This window comes from Cydia strobilella, chromosome 18 (genome assembly GCF_947568885.1).
Source record: "Cydia strobilella chromosome 18, ilCydStro3.1, whole genome shotgun sequence".
Lineage (NCBI taxonomy): Eukaryota > Metazoa > Arthropoda > Insecta > Lepidoptera > Tortricidae > Cydia > Cydia strobilella.
In genome coordinates, this window is record NC_086058.1 from 13,110,999 (window position 1) to 13,126,106 (window position 15,108).

General features: G+C 39.2%; 1 protein-coding gene across 2 annotated transcripts; it reads left to right on the top strand.

Annotated features, from left to right (window-relative positions):
• The first annotated feature begins 170 nt into the window (after positions 1-170).
• On the top strand, positions 171-14,533 carry LOC134749555 (uncharacterized). Of its 2 annotated transcripts, none has more exons than XM_063684543.1 (17): positions 171-482; positions 4,086-4,262; positions 4,496-4,673; positions 4,969-5,148; positions 5,814-5,999; positions 6,938-7,056; positions 7,342-7,483; positions 8,084-8,154; positions 9,220-9,448; positions 9,899-10,099; positions 10,807-10,904; positions 11,259-11,378; positions 11,813-11,971; positions 12,187-12,264; positions 12,436-12,507; positions 13,182-13,358; positions 14,399-14,533. In XM_063684543.1, the coding sequence occupies exons 1-17, from the start codon at positions 267-269 to the stop codon at positions 14,465-14,467; spliced, it is 2,472 nt and encodes an 823-aa protein (XP_063540613.1). In that variant the 5' UTR covers positions 171-266; the 3' UTR covers positions 14,468-14,533. The 2 variants fall into 2 exon arrangements, with proteins under 2 accessions (XP_063540613.1, XP_063540612.1); XM_063684542.1 differs by having other exon boundaries at positions 172-488.
• Positions 14,534-15,108: the final 575 nt, after the last annotated feature.

Sequence of the window (15,108 nt, forward strand, 5' to 3'; positions counted from 1 at the left end):
GGCGTACTATTTTTGCGACAAACGAAAGATAGATTGATATACCGAGTGCTTAAAATTACAAAAAACTTACGGACGAATTTACGGATGGACCTCTCGTATTTGCGAGGAAAGAAACTAAGACTTTAGTGTTGTATTCTGACCGCTTAAATCGTATGTACGAATTTTCTACAACTAATCTCCAATAGGGTAAAAGGAAATGCTTGGGAATTTCGTGTTTTTGATGTTGATGTGATGTTTTGTGTAGTGACATGTGAGTGAAATGTGAAATGTCTAGTAAACGTAAAGACACAGAACCCTGCTGTCGGAGACTTTCGATCTTCGCTTGCACTTGTGCTGTTCTCTCGCTTTTCGTACATACTTATAATGTAGGGAAATCGGATTTTGATAAGGATAGTCTAGTGAGTGTTCTAGAAGATGGGCTGGAAAAGAAGATTGAAGCGTATTTGGTGGGCGTACATCGCATGAAGAGGGATGCCATGCTGGTAAGAGTATGTATTGTATCTTTGTTTCTAAACGGTACATAGAAACATTTACGTATTTTATAAGTTGTACTTTTATGTTAGAGGCAGTCTCTTAACTAGAAACTGAAAAATCCTTTACTTTATCATAGAGGATTTTTATTTTATTTCGCGCAAAAGGTCAATTGAGGAACATATTCTAATAAGTTGGAAAATCAAATAAATAATAGCCGTTATTGCAAAAAAATATTAAAATCATAGTATATTAAACGGGTAACCCATAGATTAGTATGTTATTACTGTAAGGGTAACCCACGGTAATTGTATAGTAGAAAATCGCTCGTAATGTTTCGTTAATCGGCTTCGAGAATCCTCACAACAGGATTTTACCGCTACCATGCTTATACATTTTGGAAATCTGCATGTTTGTAAAGAGGCATATGTATTTATTTACTACAGCTGAAAGCGCCTCTACTATAAATCAACGGGATCCTGGAAGGCTGGTTCATGACTGTGTTCCCAGGACAGCATTATACACTAATCACTGTTTTGTTATGTGCATGAAACTTTTTAACAAACTACCTAAAACTATAAGAGAACTACCTGTACATAGATTTAGAAATAAATTGATGAAGCTATTGACTGATAAAAGCTATTACAATGTAAAAGATTACCTTTCTCAAGATATGCAGCCAGATTTGTAGTAGTTTCTAGTTTTAAGATTTTTGCATGCTAGTACAACCTGTATAGTACAAATAGCAGAATAAGCAACCAATTGTCACTTACCACCTAAGACACTATTGTACCTACTTATTCTTTGCAAATAAATACTTACTTACTTACTTACTTACTCAACTGGATACATAATTTTAATATGCCCGAGTGTCACGGGAGTTATATACTTCTATGTACTTTCATTGACTGTATCGCAGAATTTCATGTATGTTGTACTAACTGTAATTACTTTAGAACCCCTAGTGTATATTCGATAGCGTGACGAGTGTTCGCGTTTGCGTTATGTCTATTTTTGTATGGGATTTTTAACAGCGCGCCAAGCGGTACGTTTTGGAAACTCAAAATCCCATACAAACACGTACGTCACGTCATGCTATCGAATGAAATTTACACTAGGGGTTGGTCGTAATAGTAGATTGTTAACCAAGGGATGAAAGGCATTCATCCCTGCCGAGGTATTTTGGCGCTCGAACGCAGTGAGCGCGCCAATAGTCCGAGGCAGAAATGATGCCTTTCACCCGAGTTAAACACTCTACTTTTCATTTTGAATACGAGGAAAGTAAAATGCATGTGTTCTTCCAAAAACATGACTAAGTATACATTTCTATAGTATTTCTTGAGAGTACTTTCAATTAACAATTCAGACAAAAGTATCGTTATTTATGGAATGGAGAGTCAAATATCAGAATGGAAATTGTATAACAAATCCATTTAAACTCAAATTTCAATTGCTTATCGTAAAAAAATTAAAAAAATCGTACTCCGAACGTAAAATGCTCTAGTGCAGACACGTATCATTTTCTGCACACCTTTTAGAACAACAATGACCCTCTTTCAGAGCATGAGAAATGAAATAGTAGATTGTTAACCAAGGGATGAAAGGCACTCATTTCTGCCGAGGTGTCTTGGCGCTCGAACGCAGTGAGAGCGCCAATAGTCCGAGGCAGAAATGATGCCTTTCACCCGAGTTAAACACTCTACTTTTCATTTCGAATACGAGGAAAGTAAAATGCATGTGTTTTTTCAAAAACATGACGAATAATACATTTTTATAGTATTTATTGAGGGAACTTTCAATTAAAAATTCAGGCAAAAGTATCGTTATTTATGGAATGGAGAGTCAAGTATCACAATGGAAATTGTATAACAAATCCATTTAAACTCAAATTTCAATTGCTTATCGTAAAAAAATTAAAAATATCGTACTTCGAACGTAAAATGCTCTAGTGCAGACACGTATCATTTTCTGCGCACCTTTTAGAACAACAATGACCCTCTTTCAGAGCATGAGAAATGAAAAGATCATTAAATATTTGAGGATAATTTTCCTTCCTATGTCGATTAATAAAACATTTTCTTTGGAGTCCGGCCAACACTTTACGGTAAACATTTATGAGTAATTCGAAAGATAAATTGTTGAAGATTGAATAAATAAATCTTTGAATCTTTGAATCTTTGAATAATTGAAGAGTGAAATTTAGACATACATACTATATTGTTTATTCTTTTGTGTCTTAAGATTTTAATTGTCGCTGTATTGGTATTGCATTACGCAGTGAATATTAGGGGAAATTATGAAACCTAAATATTTATGCTTGTACATATTTCACATATATCAATCAAAGTTCAGGCGCTTTGTGCGATATATTAAGTCATAAATAAAATGTGTTTCTATGCAGAGAACATCTGCTACCGAAATCATAATTTTGGAAACAAAAATATTACTTACTGAAAAATTCGCTGTCTCGAGTGTGCCACGAACTCTCTACCTATTGAACCATTGAGACACATGCCGTTATTCATATTATCCGTCAACCAAGCTAAAGGATGACTCACACTACTATAATTAACTAACGCTACTACAAGTAAGTAACGGTCCGGGCCCGGGCCGGGGCGCCCGACACTTCAGTTTTCTATGAAAGCATCACGTGATCACCGATCACCTTTTATAGAAAAAGAAGTATCGGAAGTCTCGTCCCGGGCCCGCACCGTGCCAGCGTGATCATCTCATGTGACATGTCCACAGATGGGGACATTTTAATATTTTGACACATATTGGTGGGGCACATTGCTCGCAGAACTGATGACCGGAAAGTTCTGGAGTGGCGTCCGCGTACCGGAAAACGAACTGCCGGTAGGCTTCCAACGAGATGGAGCGACGACCTGGTGAAGGCCGCGGGAATTCGGTGGATGCGAGCGGCACAGGATCGGTCGGAGTGGCGAGCCTTGGGGGAGGCCTATTTCCAGCAGTGGACGTCTATCGGCTGACATGATGATGATGATGATGATGATGATGATAATGATGATATTGGTTGGAAAAAGACATGAATATTTTCACGATATTCTTCATACACGTCATACTAACGTAAAATGATCCTAACCAGTTAGGGCTAAGGTGGTCGGCACTTTATCATTTGTCACCATGCCTGTCACGTTCTAACAAGTATGTAAGTGCGAAAGTGACGCATGACATGACAGGTGATAACAATGCGACCATGATACCGCTGCAGTAGGGCTAGGATGGTCGCCATTTTATCATTTGTCACCATGCCTGTCACGTTATAACAAGTATGAATTGCGAAAGTGACGCATGACATGACAGGTGATAAAAATACGAGAAAGGAAACTCACAGAATATTTACAAACAACAAGCTATTTACACATAAAATTACAAACGATGTGCAAAAATATACATTTGTCGCTCATTGACAGGAAAAATCAACATATAAACAAAAGACGCGCGCTGGCAGCGGCATCCGTACCGGCCAGGCTGCCAGCACGCGTGCAGCATAAAGGTTCGTGGTTCCGTCGCTTACAGCGACAATGATACCGCTGCTGCAGAGTAAAAACCTAACTCAATTGAAGTCGACAGTGCCTTTAAATATGTTACAGAAACCATCGCAAAGCCAAGAAGACAACACGGTGGCGCCCCACGTTGAGTTCTTCAACCCCAAGATGCGAGGAGAGTTGGAAGAAAAAGATGCGGAGCAGATGAGGAAAACGGGAGCCAAGGGTCCCGCACCAGGAGGGGACACGTGGGTGTGGCTCACAAGCTATTCCCGGGTGCCAGTATGTTTAAAATACCTATTTTTCACTATAAGCAAATGAACTTACCTATATGAAAAATTTACCCTATAACTTAGACTACTTTGTCAGGCGCATTCATATAATTTGAGAGTACTTCCCACGTATTTCCCTTGTCTATTGTAATCTCTCTGTCCCCAGTCCTCTGTAACTGAACTGTATAAAAGTAATTTTAAGAGACCTCGTTTAAAATCAAAATTCTTCACGTCATATTCCAGTACAAAGTCGTCCAAGGTTTCTGCAAAGCAACACAAGACTACTGTCCTCCTGGAGTCCAGGGCCCCAAAGGCCCCGTGGGTCTGCCGGGGCCTAAAGGGGAGAGGGGCGATCCGGGGGCCCCGGGTACAGCGGGGCATGCAGGAAGCAGAGGGCCGGTGGGACCACCGGGGCCTAAAGGCAAGTTTTAAAATCTAACATTGAGACAAAAAAATTACAACCATGTTTGTGATGATTTAAAATACATAGTAATTCAAAGCATGACCAAGCGTAAGGAAACATTTAACAAGAACAATAGAACAATTAAACAATTGTTTAACAATTGAATGGAATACATTCCATAATTAGGGTCATTATAAAGCCCAATCTTAAAATCAAAATCAAAAATATAAATAAGAAAATACCCTAATGCTCTAAGGACTCGTACTCTATGTACAATAAACTAGAACTCTATTATAATATCTTTGGTTTTCAGGAGAAAGGGGAATGCCAGGAAGTCCTGGTTTAGATGGCCGGGACGGAGTGCCAGGTGAACCGGGGCTGGATGGCATGTCGGGGAGAAACGGCGCTGATGGAGCGCCAGGGAGGGATGGCAGGGACGGCATACCGGGCAAGGATGGGAGTCCAGGGAAGAACGGAAAGGACGGAAAAGACGGTAAGTTAGCACTGTTTTTTTATATGCTACGTCGGTGGCAAACAAGCATACGGCCCGCCTGATGGTAAGTAGTCTCCGTAGCCTATGGACGCCTGTAACTCCAGAGGTGTTTGTCCTAATGATACCAAATGTCGATACATAAATATCTATATTGCGTGGGGACACAGACTGCCCTCAGCTGGTCTCGCAGCTGTTGCGCCTCCGCGTCCCTTCTCTGTCTCAGGCAAAGTTTAATTTTAGACCTCGTCATCGCGACTTACTTGCTGCACCTAAAGCGCGCACTGCGGCGTACAGGCAATCACCACGGCTTCGCGCTTTGCACTACATCAACGCACTTCTCAAGTCGGTTCCGGACTGTGACGTTTTTGCCGGTAGTTGGAGGCTAATTTGTGAGGAATGCAAAAACCTTTGTGAGGCAATGGATGACCGTCCGTCCTCAGTTAGTTATTAATATTTCTTTGTATATTGTTTTATTTTGTGTATATACCTCGTTTCTTTGAATTTGTGTAAAAAAAAAAAAAATGTCATACCAGATTGTATACTGTACCTTGTTTGTATGTATTACTTTCTGTCCTAAATTTCGCAGTGCATTAGTACCTACTGTAATGGTGTAATTTTTTTAATCAATAAAATAAAAATAAAATAAAATATTGCCTAAATTACAGGTAAACCTGGCGCCATCGGTCCCCAAGGCCTGCGCGGCTTCAAGGGCGACCGAGGGCCCATCGGGCCCAAAGGCCAGCGCGGGGACAACGGCCGCGACGGCGCCCCGGGGAGGCCGGGCATCTCCATGTACAAGCAGGGGGAGCAGAACCCGGAGAAGGAGTTATTGATACCGCCTACTTTTGCCCGTAGGTGAATTGCATAATGCCAATTCTGTTTTTTTTTTATCGCGTCTGTCCAGTGAACAGCGGTAGTATTACTACTGATAAGCAAAACAAGGCCTATTGCTAGCCTTTCTCCGCAGACGTCTTGTCTGGTTGCTCTTGGCATAGGCCTCAATAGTCAATATATTCTTTATTCAAATAGGCCTAGCAACAAGCACTTTTAAATTGTCAAGTTTTAAATATTACCTTAATCTAAATATCAGAGCAATTTATTGATGCAGTTATTATCATTCATAAAAACATTGAATTATTATAGATATGTCTAACTTAATAATAAGAATTCAGAAAAGGATCGTCAAACACCAAAATTGTATAAAAAATACTAGTCTAGAAACTTTCTAGAATAAAAATCTAAATGTCAATAAATACGGAGTATCTAATATAGGTATTCATTGAATTATCAATTTCATCATTATTAACACAATAATAAATAATTAATTATTTTCAATCACAATCCCACGGTGTTTCATCATTCATGTAGTCTTGTGTGTTATAATAGGCTTTAGAGATAAGTTTACGTTTTACATATTTTTTAAATTTATTAACAGGTAATCCTCCTCCTCTCCTCTCTCCCATATTCCTCCCCGAGTCCCTGTCCAGAGCCCTGTCTTCTCCACAAGGCTCCAGCCAACTGCCTAACCTCGTCTTCCCATCTCATTTTTTGTTAGCTAGTTGTTCTTAGTCTACTTTGTCCTTGCTGAAGAGGTTACCTTCTTTATAATCAACTGTGTAAACTGTATTGATACCATTACCTAATCATATGAGATACTGATCAAAAACAATGAGCATCCAAAAGAAAGTGAGACATCAATCTAGGTAATATCAATCAGAATGACAACAAAATAAATCTAACTAACAAGTCTAGTAAGTTTTAGTAAAGTCCATTTTCCCTTGTTCAACAGAGGACCATACAAGAGTAATCGTTCGGGAAGGTGAAACCCTCCGCATCAGCTGCAACCCCTCCGGCAAGCCGGAGCCTGGCGTCGAGTGGCGTAAAGCTGATGGATCTGCTATTATACAGGTAGTAAACATCATACTTCAAACGTAACCATCCAAATATTAATAACCGTACTTTGGAGTAGAGACCACGAGCAGCCGAACGTAATATGGGACGTGCTCAGATAATATATTCTTATTAGGCTTTATTCGCGAAATCGATATATCGCGGTGGACGTAAGTGTGAGATCTTAATAATCCCAATTATCACAGATGTTATCCTCAAATTCGAAAGGTATCTTGTCATTTAACGCGCAAGCTAAATTGCAAAGTTGTCACATCGCGTAATATTAACGTTATAAACCTTCAGGGTTCTTGGCGTGATGCGTCCGTGAGTGGACCGCAGTTGAGCATACCGCACGTGTCCCGCTGGCATACGGGCCGCTACGTCTGCCTTGCCAACAACGGTCTACTACCATCTGCCAATCAGACCACCGACGTGGAAGTTTACTGTAAGTCTGTCTGTCCAGGAGAGCCTGTAGTTGAATATCCTACGTGTCCCGCTAATGAGCCTCTACGTGTGCCTCGCCAAAAATGGGCTGCTGCCAACCAGACCACCGTCGTGGAAGCCTATTGTGAGCCTCTGGAATCAGAGACCCTAGAGTGACGGAACAGTTAGTCTGAACGTCTGATCGGGAGAAGCGGTCCTCCGCCGCAGATAGGTAATGTCAATATAAGATGACGTAAGTACCTTCAAGACCGAAAAATATCCTTTTTAGGGTTCCGTACCCAAAGGGTAAAAACGGGAGCCTATTACTAAGACTCAGCTCTCTGTCTGTCTGTCCGTCTGTCACCAGGCATCTCATGAACTGTGATGGCTAGACAGTTGAAATTTTCACAGATGATATATTTCTGTTGCCGCTATAACAACAAATACTAAAAACAGAATAATATAAATATTTAAGTGGGGCTCGTGCAACAAACGTGATTTTTTTGCCGTTTTTTTCGTAATAGTACGAAACCCTTAGTGCGCGAGTCCAACTCGCACTTGGCCGGGTTTTTTATCATGATACCGTATCTGTAATATTAGTGAAATCTTGTTTTTTTTCCAGTCAGTCCTTTCATCCGTGTCCATAACAATATTGCCTACGTGTTCAATAAAACGGCAAAGATTCAGTGTGAGGTGAGTATAGTACACATTTAATTCTGCTTAAACTATCAACTTATCTGCTTTGCCTAAAGCTTGATTAAATAAATAGGAAGAAGCCTACCTACTAAGGTCCTGCCAATATTCGTTACATGGAACTAAAACCAATCACAGCAGAATATGTTATCCGATTTTTAGCAGTATTAAAAAGCCAAGAATGGTTTCCAGATTTTTTTTTAATACTACGTCCGTGGCAAACAGGCATACTGCCCGCCTGATGTTAAGCAGTCTCCATAGCCTATGTACGCCTGCAACTCTAGAGGTGTTACATGCGCGTGGCCGACCCTAACACTCCGCACCGTTGAGCTTTGGCAACCTTATCACCGGCAGGAACACAACTATACATATAGTTTAAATTTCAATACTTATCCTAAATAAATCAGTTAGCAGAAGATTTTCTGCTTAGCTCGGCAATAAAGCACTTAAGCAATTATGCTACAGTCCTGATTCCAATCACCCGTAGTTCCGTTGTTTCCGCTGCAACGTTCCTTGCTATGAGGAAAATGAATTTCCTGGAGTCAACAGTAAAAGGCCCTCGAGGTAGGGAAATTACAAGTGAAGTTTTTATATCGTTTGAACCTATTTAATTTCGTTCGTATTTAGCGTCTTTACTTTAGGTTAGTAACCGCGCAGCACTTCTACATCTTTTTATTAAAAAGCGAAGAATTATTGCAAAAACTCAAAAACCGACCATGTTCAAAATAGTTTTCATTAAAAGTTTTTGTTAAGCTGAATTACCACTGAATTATCACTGGTTTTTCTTTTCATAATATTAGAATCATGGTTCAAAAATTTGTGGGGGGGGGGACACTATTTTTTTAAGCAATTATTTCCGTGAAAATTCACATTATCAAAACAAAAAAAAATACCATAACCCCCATCGCTTTGCCTATTTAGTAGTAAAAAAAATGTATACTTTTTAATTTTTGTGGCTGCGTAGGTAATTAATGTAAATACCCATGCCGATTTGCAACACTAGCGGTCGCGGTCTCTGATCAGACAGACAGAAAAAAGCATTAATTCATCAACGCTCTTTGCCAGGTCCAAGCCTGGCCTGAACCCGTCCTGGCCTGGGAGACGGACACAGGCACCATCGAAGGCGCCCGCTACCGCACCGAAGTGGTCCCCACACGAGAACCCTGGCGATGGATCATGAAACTCGAAATACATGGAGTCAAGGAGCACGACCTGAAGCAGTACAGCTGCGTGGCCAAGAACGAAGTGAAGAATCAGACTGCTGATGGAATTAGAGGCAATATACAGCTGCTGTGTGAGTGTTTATTAATCTTTTTCTCAGTCCATCACTGTTGGCAAAGTGAGACCGCGGTTATTGCAGTGATTCCAAGGTGTCGTCTTCTTCGTCTCTTCCCTCAAACCCACAATGGGCAGCGTTAAACCGCTTTTAGACTGCCTCCGCTATTTCTTGGGCACTATGTCTCGTGTACGCCTCCCTGCACCCTCTGAGTGCCCTAACGCCTTTCACATCGCCCTATCTGGGAAATAACGTAGTCTATAACGGGTTTTAGCGAGACGGTTAAACTTTGTCCCATCCCCCTTGTCGGTGAAGTTTGGTACAGGTTTGGGTACAGGCCGTTTTTAACAGTTACCATATTAAATAGTAATGGTGATGGGTAATGCGAAAGGAAATACGTAAAAACAGGAAAAATGCGTGAGTATGTTGGTACCACAAAAGAGTTTATCAGCAATCTTCCTGTTCCAGACCCGAACCGCAACATGACGATGCCGCCACAGGAGCACCCCGTAGATTTCGGGGACCCCCCGCCCCCGCCCACGTCCCTGGACGACATCTGCCCCGTCAACCAAGGTCATGACTGTCCCACCTGTCCGCGATGTGATCGCAGCAAGATCTTCATCTCGCCTCTTATTTCTAATATGACGAATAGACCTAGGAGGAATACGAGTAAGTCATTACAAGTCTTAAGTACCTACACATAGTTTAGTAGTAATCAAAACCTAGTAATTTTTTTTTGTATAATTCGAGTATGTATTAAAAACACATCACATCACTTTATTGTACACAACACCTATAGGGCTAAGATGGTCGGTTTTTATCATCTGTCATTATGCCTGTCACGTTCTAACAAGTATGTAAGTGCGAAAGTGACGTATGACATGATAAGTGATAAAAATGCGACCATGAATACCGCCGCAGGATCACATAAAATTATATACGCATACGCAGCTTTGAGATCTCAGACAGGATAACCCGCCATTTTTCAAACAGAACCTAAATACTCCTGCAGCGGTATCATGGTCGCGTTTTTATCACCTGTCCCGTCATGACATAGTTGTTAGAACGTAACAGGCATGGTGACAAATGATAAAGAGCTGGCCATCTTAGCCTTTCTAGAAAGCTATTTATTGATATCTCTATTTTTGATTTAAATACTCGGAATTCTTGACTTTTGTAAGCTATGTAGAAAAGTAGGGTTGTTTTGATCCACTAAACATTCTCTACCCAATAAATCACATAACATTTCTAGTTAATTTATATTTTTAAGATCTTTACGCCAAATATATTTAGGCTTAGGTATTTGAGGTTAGACATTACTTAGGAGTAACTATTACGAGTAAGTACTCTCAAAGTCTCCTACCTCCCATTTGCAGATTGTCAACTCTATGCTATTGGGAAACCAGTCTACCACCGATTTAAAGACGAAATGTTTGGAGCATGGCTTCGAGATTCAAATTCTTCAGAAGCTCAGGTAGATACTTGTCCCTATCTATAAAGGGACTTTTCCATTGTAAAAACCCGCATAACTCGCATAAGTAAGATAAACTTTTCCATTTATTTAGTAATAATTTATTACTCATGTCAAAAAATAAATAGATTTTAGTTAGGTAATTGGTTGTCACCTGCCCATGTAAAGCCTGACCAGTAATATATGATCATTGTCAAGGGGGCGCTGTTCATTCTCATGTATAGGGTGACAGTTCATATAGTATGACAAAATTAGCTCCAGAGAAATTCCGCAACATGGTGCGTGATCATATATTCCTGGTCAGGCTTTAACATTTATTTAGTTTCTCTTCCAAGGATAACTTTCGTCCTTTTTCAGAAGGAGAAACTTTGGACGACGCAGGAGAACGACGTAGAACGTTTGAGAGAATACTGGAGTAAGGCGAGGTTTAAAAACGACCAAGTTGACCAGCCACATAAACTTCAGAGACCTTTCTTCGTAAGATAATTATTTAACACGAGACAGAAATGAATAAATAGCGAACTTTCAGATATTAATTAGTAGATACAACAGAAACATAAAAATATTTATAATTAATATTATTATGCAAATAATAATAAAATAAAAATAAAAATACAAATTATTTATTTTCAGACAGTTACAGTCCATAGTTGTTAGTATTAACTTACAGGCTATGTTATGTTACAGAACAGCAAATCTCTTTTTAATTTTTTCTAACAATTTATCGACTTCTCCTTATCGTATCTCATAAAATGTCATGCTGAGATGAAATACAAGGAATATGAGGTGCCATAAGTTTCATTTTGAGGAGACACATATTGCTTTGAGGAGTTTGAGGTGATATTTATACTTATACATGCATGCGTTTAGGTTTCGATTCTAACTTTGCTTCTTTTTCCTTCTCTTTCTAGGGCAATGGTCACATCGTGTACAGCGGTTCCTTCTTCTACCAAGCCAACGACTCTGGCAAGCCGGGCGACATCATGCGTTACGATCTGACGCAGAGCCGCATCAAGTTCGTGCAGCTGCCGCATCGTGGCGGCCGACTTTATACGTCGCAGCATAACCAGGTTAGTCATTGCCGTTGTGAGAGTCATCGATATCAACATCATTATTATCATTATGGCCAGTATTATTGTCACCAAGATGAACATCATTATCGTCTTCATGATTATATATTGTTTTCAACACAATCCAATATTATCAGCAGCAGTTATCAGCAGGGACTCTTGAATTGCTCTTTTTACCTAGCGTTTTGCTTTAACTGATGTCTTTGTTGTTACAGGTTGATTTCAGTGCAGATGATAATGGACTCTGGGCAATTTACTCTTTAGAAGATTCTAACAACACTGCCGTTGCTAAGGTGAAAATTCTATCTTCTCCTTTCTATCTTTTACGACGTCATAATGTTTATTTTGCTCGTGGGTTGCTGAAAACTTTCGCGATTGCAATATGTCAGAGTTATAATAAATACTTACATGTATACATTTATATAATACTAATACGTACTATTATCGATATTTTTTGTTTCCAGTTAAGTTTTGATCCCAACAAGGACGACTTGAATATAGATTATATCTGGAACATCTCTTTAAATCATAAACAAGTAAGTGAATAAGCTCTAATTTTAATGAGCAATTACCAAACCAGATTTACGAACACCCCAGCCAGTAGCATGTCTAATTTTAAATTATTTTGAATTGTTAGTCAGCTTGAGTCGTTGCCAAATTTTAGAATTTATATTTTAGTGTAGTTTAAACTTCAAAGTTTGACAATTCAAGTTTAGCCTATCAGCGTGTAGCCAAATCATTGAAACGTAGGATTTCCAAATTTAATAAGTAGGTAATGAATATTCATTGGTGCAACAAAAGAGCAAAGTTTGTTTTTGTTTCGAGTTCTAATTTTAAGTCCCTAGCAAATTAGAATCTTGAGGGTATCGAGGGACTCAAAAGCACAAGACTTAAATAGCTTTGTTCTCTAATCAGTACTTAAAGTGCGACATAGAAGTTAAATAATAAAATTCCATGCAAAATTGTTGCCACGTATTTTACGTCAAAAATGTGACAGTTACGAAGAAAGTGGCGCCCTCATTTAATTTCTACTCTTTTATGTCTCACTTGTATTTGTCAATTTGTCTTATGTTTGTCAAAGGACTGCCTTATTTCAAACATAGAGAGAATCATACTATCTTTGTCTTACACTATGTAGTATTAAGACCCAAAAGAAAAGGATAAGTATAGTATTTTTTTTGTTCTTATTTACTGCCAATTTGGTTTTTAGGTAGGCGAAATGTTCATAGTTTGCGGTGTGCTGTACGCCCTCGATTCTGCTACGGAACGGGAGAGCAAAGTCAGTGTGGCTATAGACCTCTATCAAAACAAGCAGTTAGAAGTGTCTCTACCGTTCACCAACCCCTTCCGGAAAACCACACAACTGGGATATGATCATACACACAAGGTAAATCTTCCCTTCTAACAAAAAATATGGTTGTCTGTAAAGTCGGTTTGCGGACGATAATTTTGCGTGACATAACGTCATAAGACAACATTGATAAAAAATTGCATTTTATTTATGAATTGAATTGAATTATTCTGTCCACAAATTGGCCGTATTACCATGGAGATCTGTCCACAACGTTACCATGGAGATATGTCTCCAACGTGACACTTTTTCGTGCATGCTACCGGTGTTCATCGATTTATAAGACGTTATCACGTAAAAAACAGAGAGAGCTAAGCTAAATCAGTCCAGGCAAAGACTTGAGACAAGCGATGATGATACCATCTCTTTCGGATGAATAAAACTACTCGTATGCCCACAGCGCATCTTTAATACGAGCAGACACAGGCAAGCCATTCAGTGGGGACAACATTAGTGACATCTAAACGTAAAACGTAGAAATACTTGTCTTATACCAAAGTTTATTTAGCTGTTGCTCTGCAAGCTAATACATATAAATAAACAAAAACAAAAAAGGCTTTATCTAATTCCACACATTATGAACATTGCCTAAAAAAATAAATTATAGCTAACATAGGGTAGGGTAGGAAACAGTGGCTCAGCTCGAACAGTGGCTCAGTCGCCCCAATATCGTCTCTATCATGTTGGAATTAGGTTGAGTTAGCCACTGTACCCGGCTATTTTTTTCCGATCCACTGTTTCCTACCATACCCTACTTAATTATTAATTTTACAAAATAACTTAATTGCTATCACTATGATTGGTGGACCTCTTCGCGAGTAAAGGCCTCTCCCAGCCTCTGTCATTCTGAGCGGTCCTGCGCTACATCTTGCCGTGCAGTATGGTGTCGGTGACGTTATCAACCTATCTTGTGGTTGGTCTGCCAGATTTTCTTCTTCCTTGTGGCCCTTTCCATAGTGTCACACGTTTGGTCCATTTTTGATCAAACCTAAAACTCAAAAAAATTGGTCCCTATGAGCCCTCTTCATGAGTCATGAGTGTCACCTCAACAATACAATTTTTTTCCATTGTTACAGGAACTATATTCTTGGGACCGCGGCAACCAGCTCACATACCCAGTCAGAGAAAGAGATGTAGGACAGTGAAAACTTAGTAAAATATTAACTTTAAACAGTTTTTGTTTCATTATGGTTTTATACTTTGGCATATAAGAATACAATAGAATAATATAAATAATGATTATTTTATTTAATAATCTCATGCACTTCATTAACAAATAATAGGGAAACTATTACACCACACCCACTTTTTGTCGAAAAACTTCGTACTTATTCAAGGAAATTTTTATTTGCAGTTTGTATTACTTATAACTCGGCCTAACAAACTTATTTCTTAAATCGCATAAATTTAAAGTTAAAGAATTAAAATTAAAGAATATATACAACCTTTTTGCAATTCTTGCAGATATGCGTAATGGTACGGAACACTTCGTGCGCATTGGCCGGTTTTTTAATTTTATAAATAGAGTCTACCTAAGCTAAAAATGCACTGATTTCCACAGAAATTGGACATAATGATGACATCCCCACACTGTCGTTTATTTATTTAATCGAAAAGCGTATAGTATTATATAATCTGTGGTAAGTATAGCTTAGTAAAACCAAAGATAGATATAACTCCGTAATACATGGATACAGTCTAAGGAAAAAACGTGCCTCGAAAATCACGAAAATTTGATTCTCGATCAGATGGCGCCACTAGCTTTGGCCTTCTCTCGTATAGAGGG

What these genes read in the sequence shown, in the direction of transcription:
- LOC134749555 (XM_063684542.1), top strand. Translation starts at nt 267, where the DNA reads ATGTCTAGTAAACGTAAAGACACAGAACCCTGCTGTCGGAGACTTTCG. An exon ending in CGGAAAGGACGGAAAAGACG is followed by an intron (nt 5,149 to 5,813) that starts GTAAGTTAGCAC and finishes CCTAAATTACAG; the next exon opens with GTAAACCTGGCGCCATCGGT. An exon ending in GATATGATCATACACACAAG is followed by an intron (nt 13,359 to 14,398) that starts GTAAATCTTCCC and finishes CCATTGTTACAG; the next exon opens with GAACTATATTCTTGGGACCG.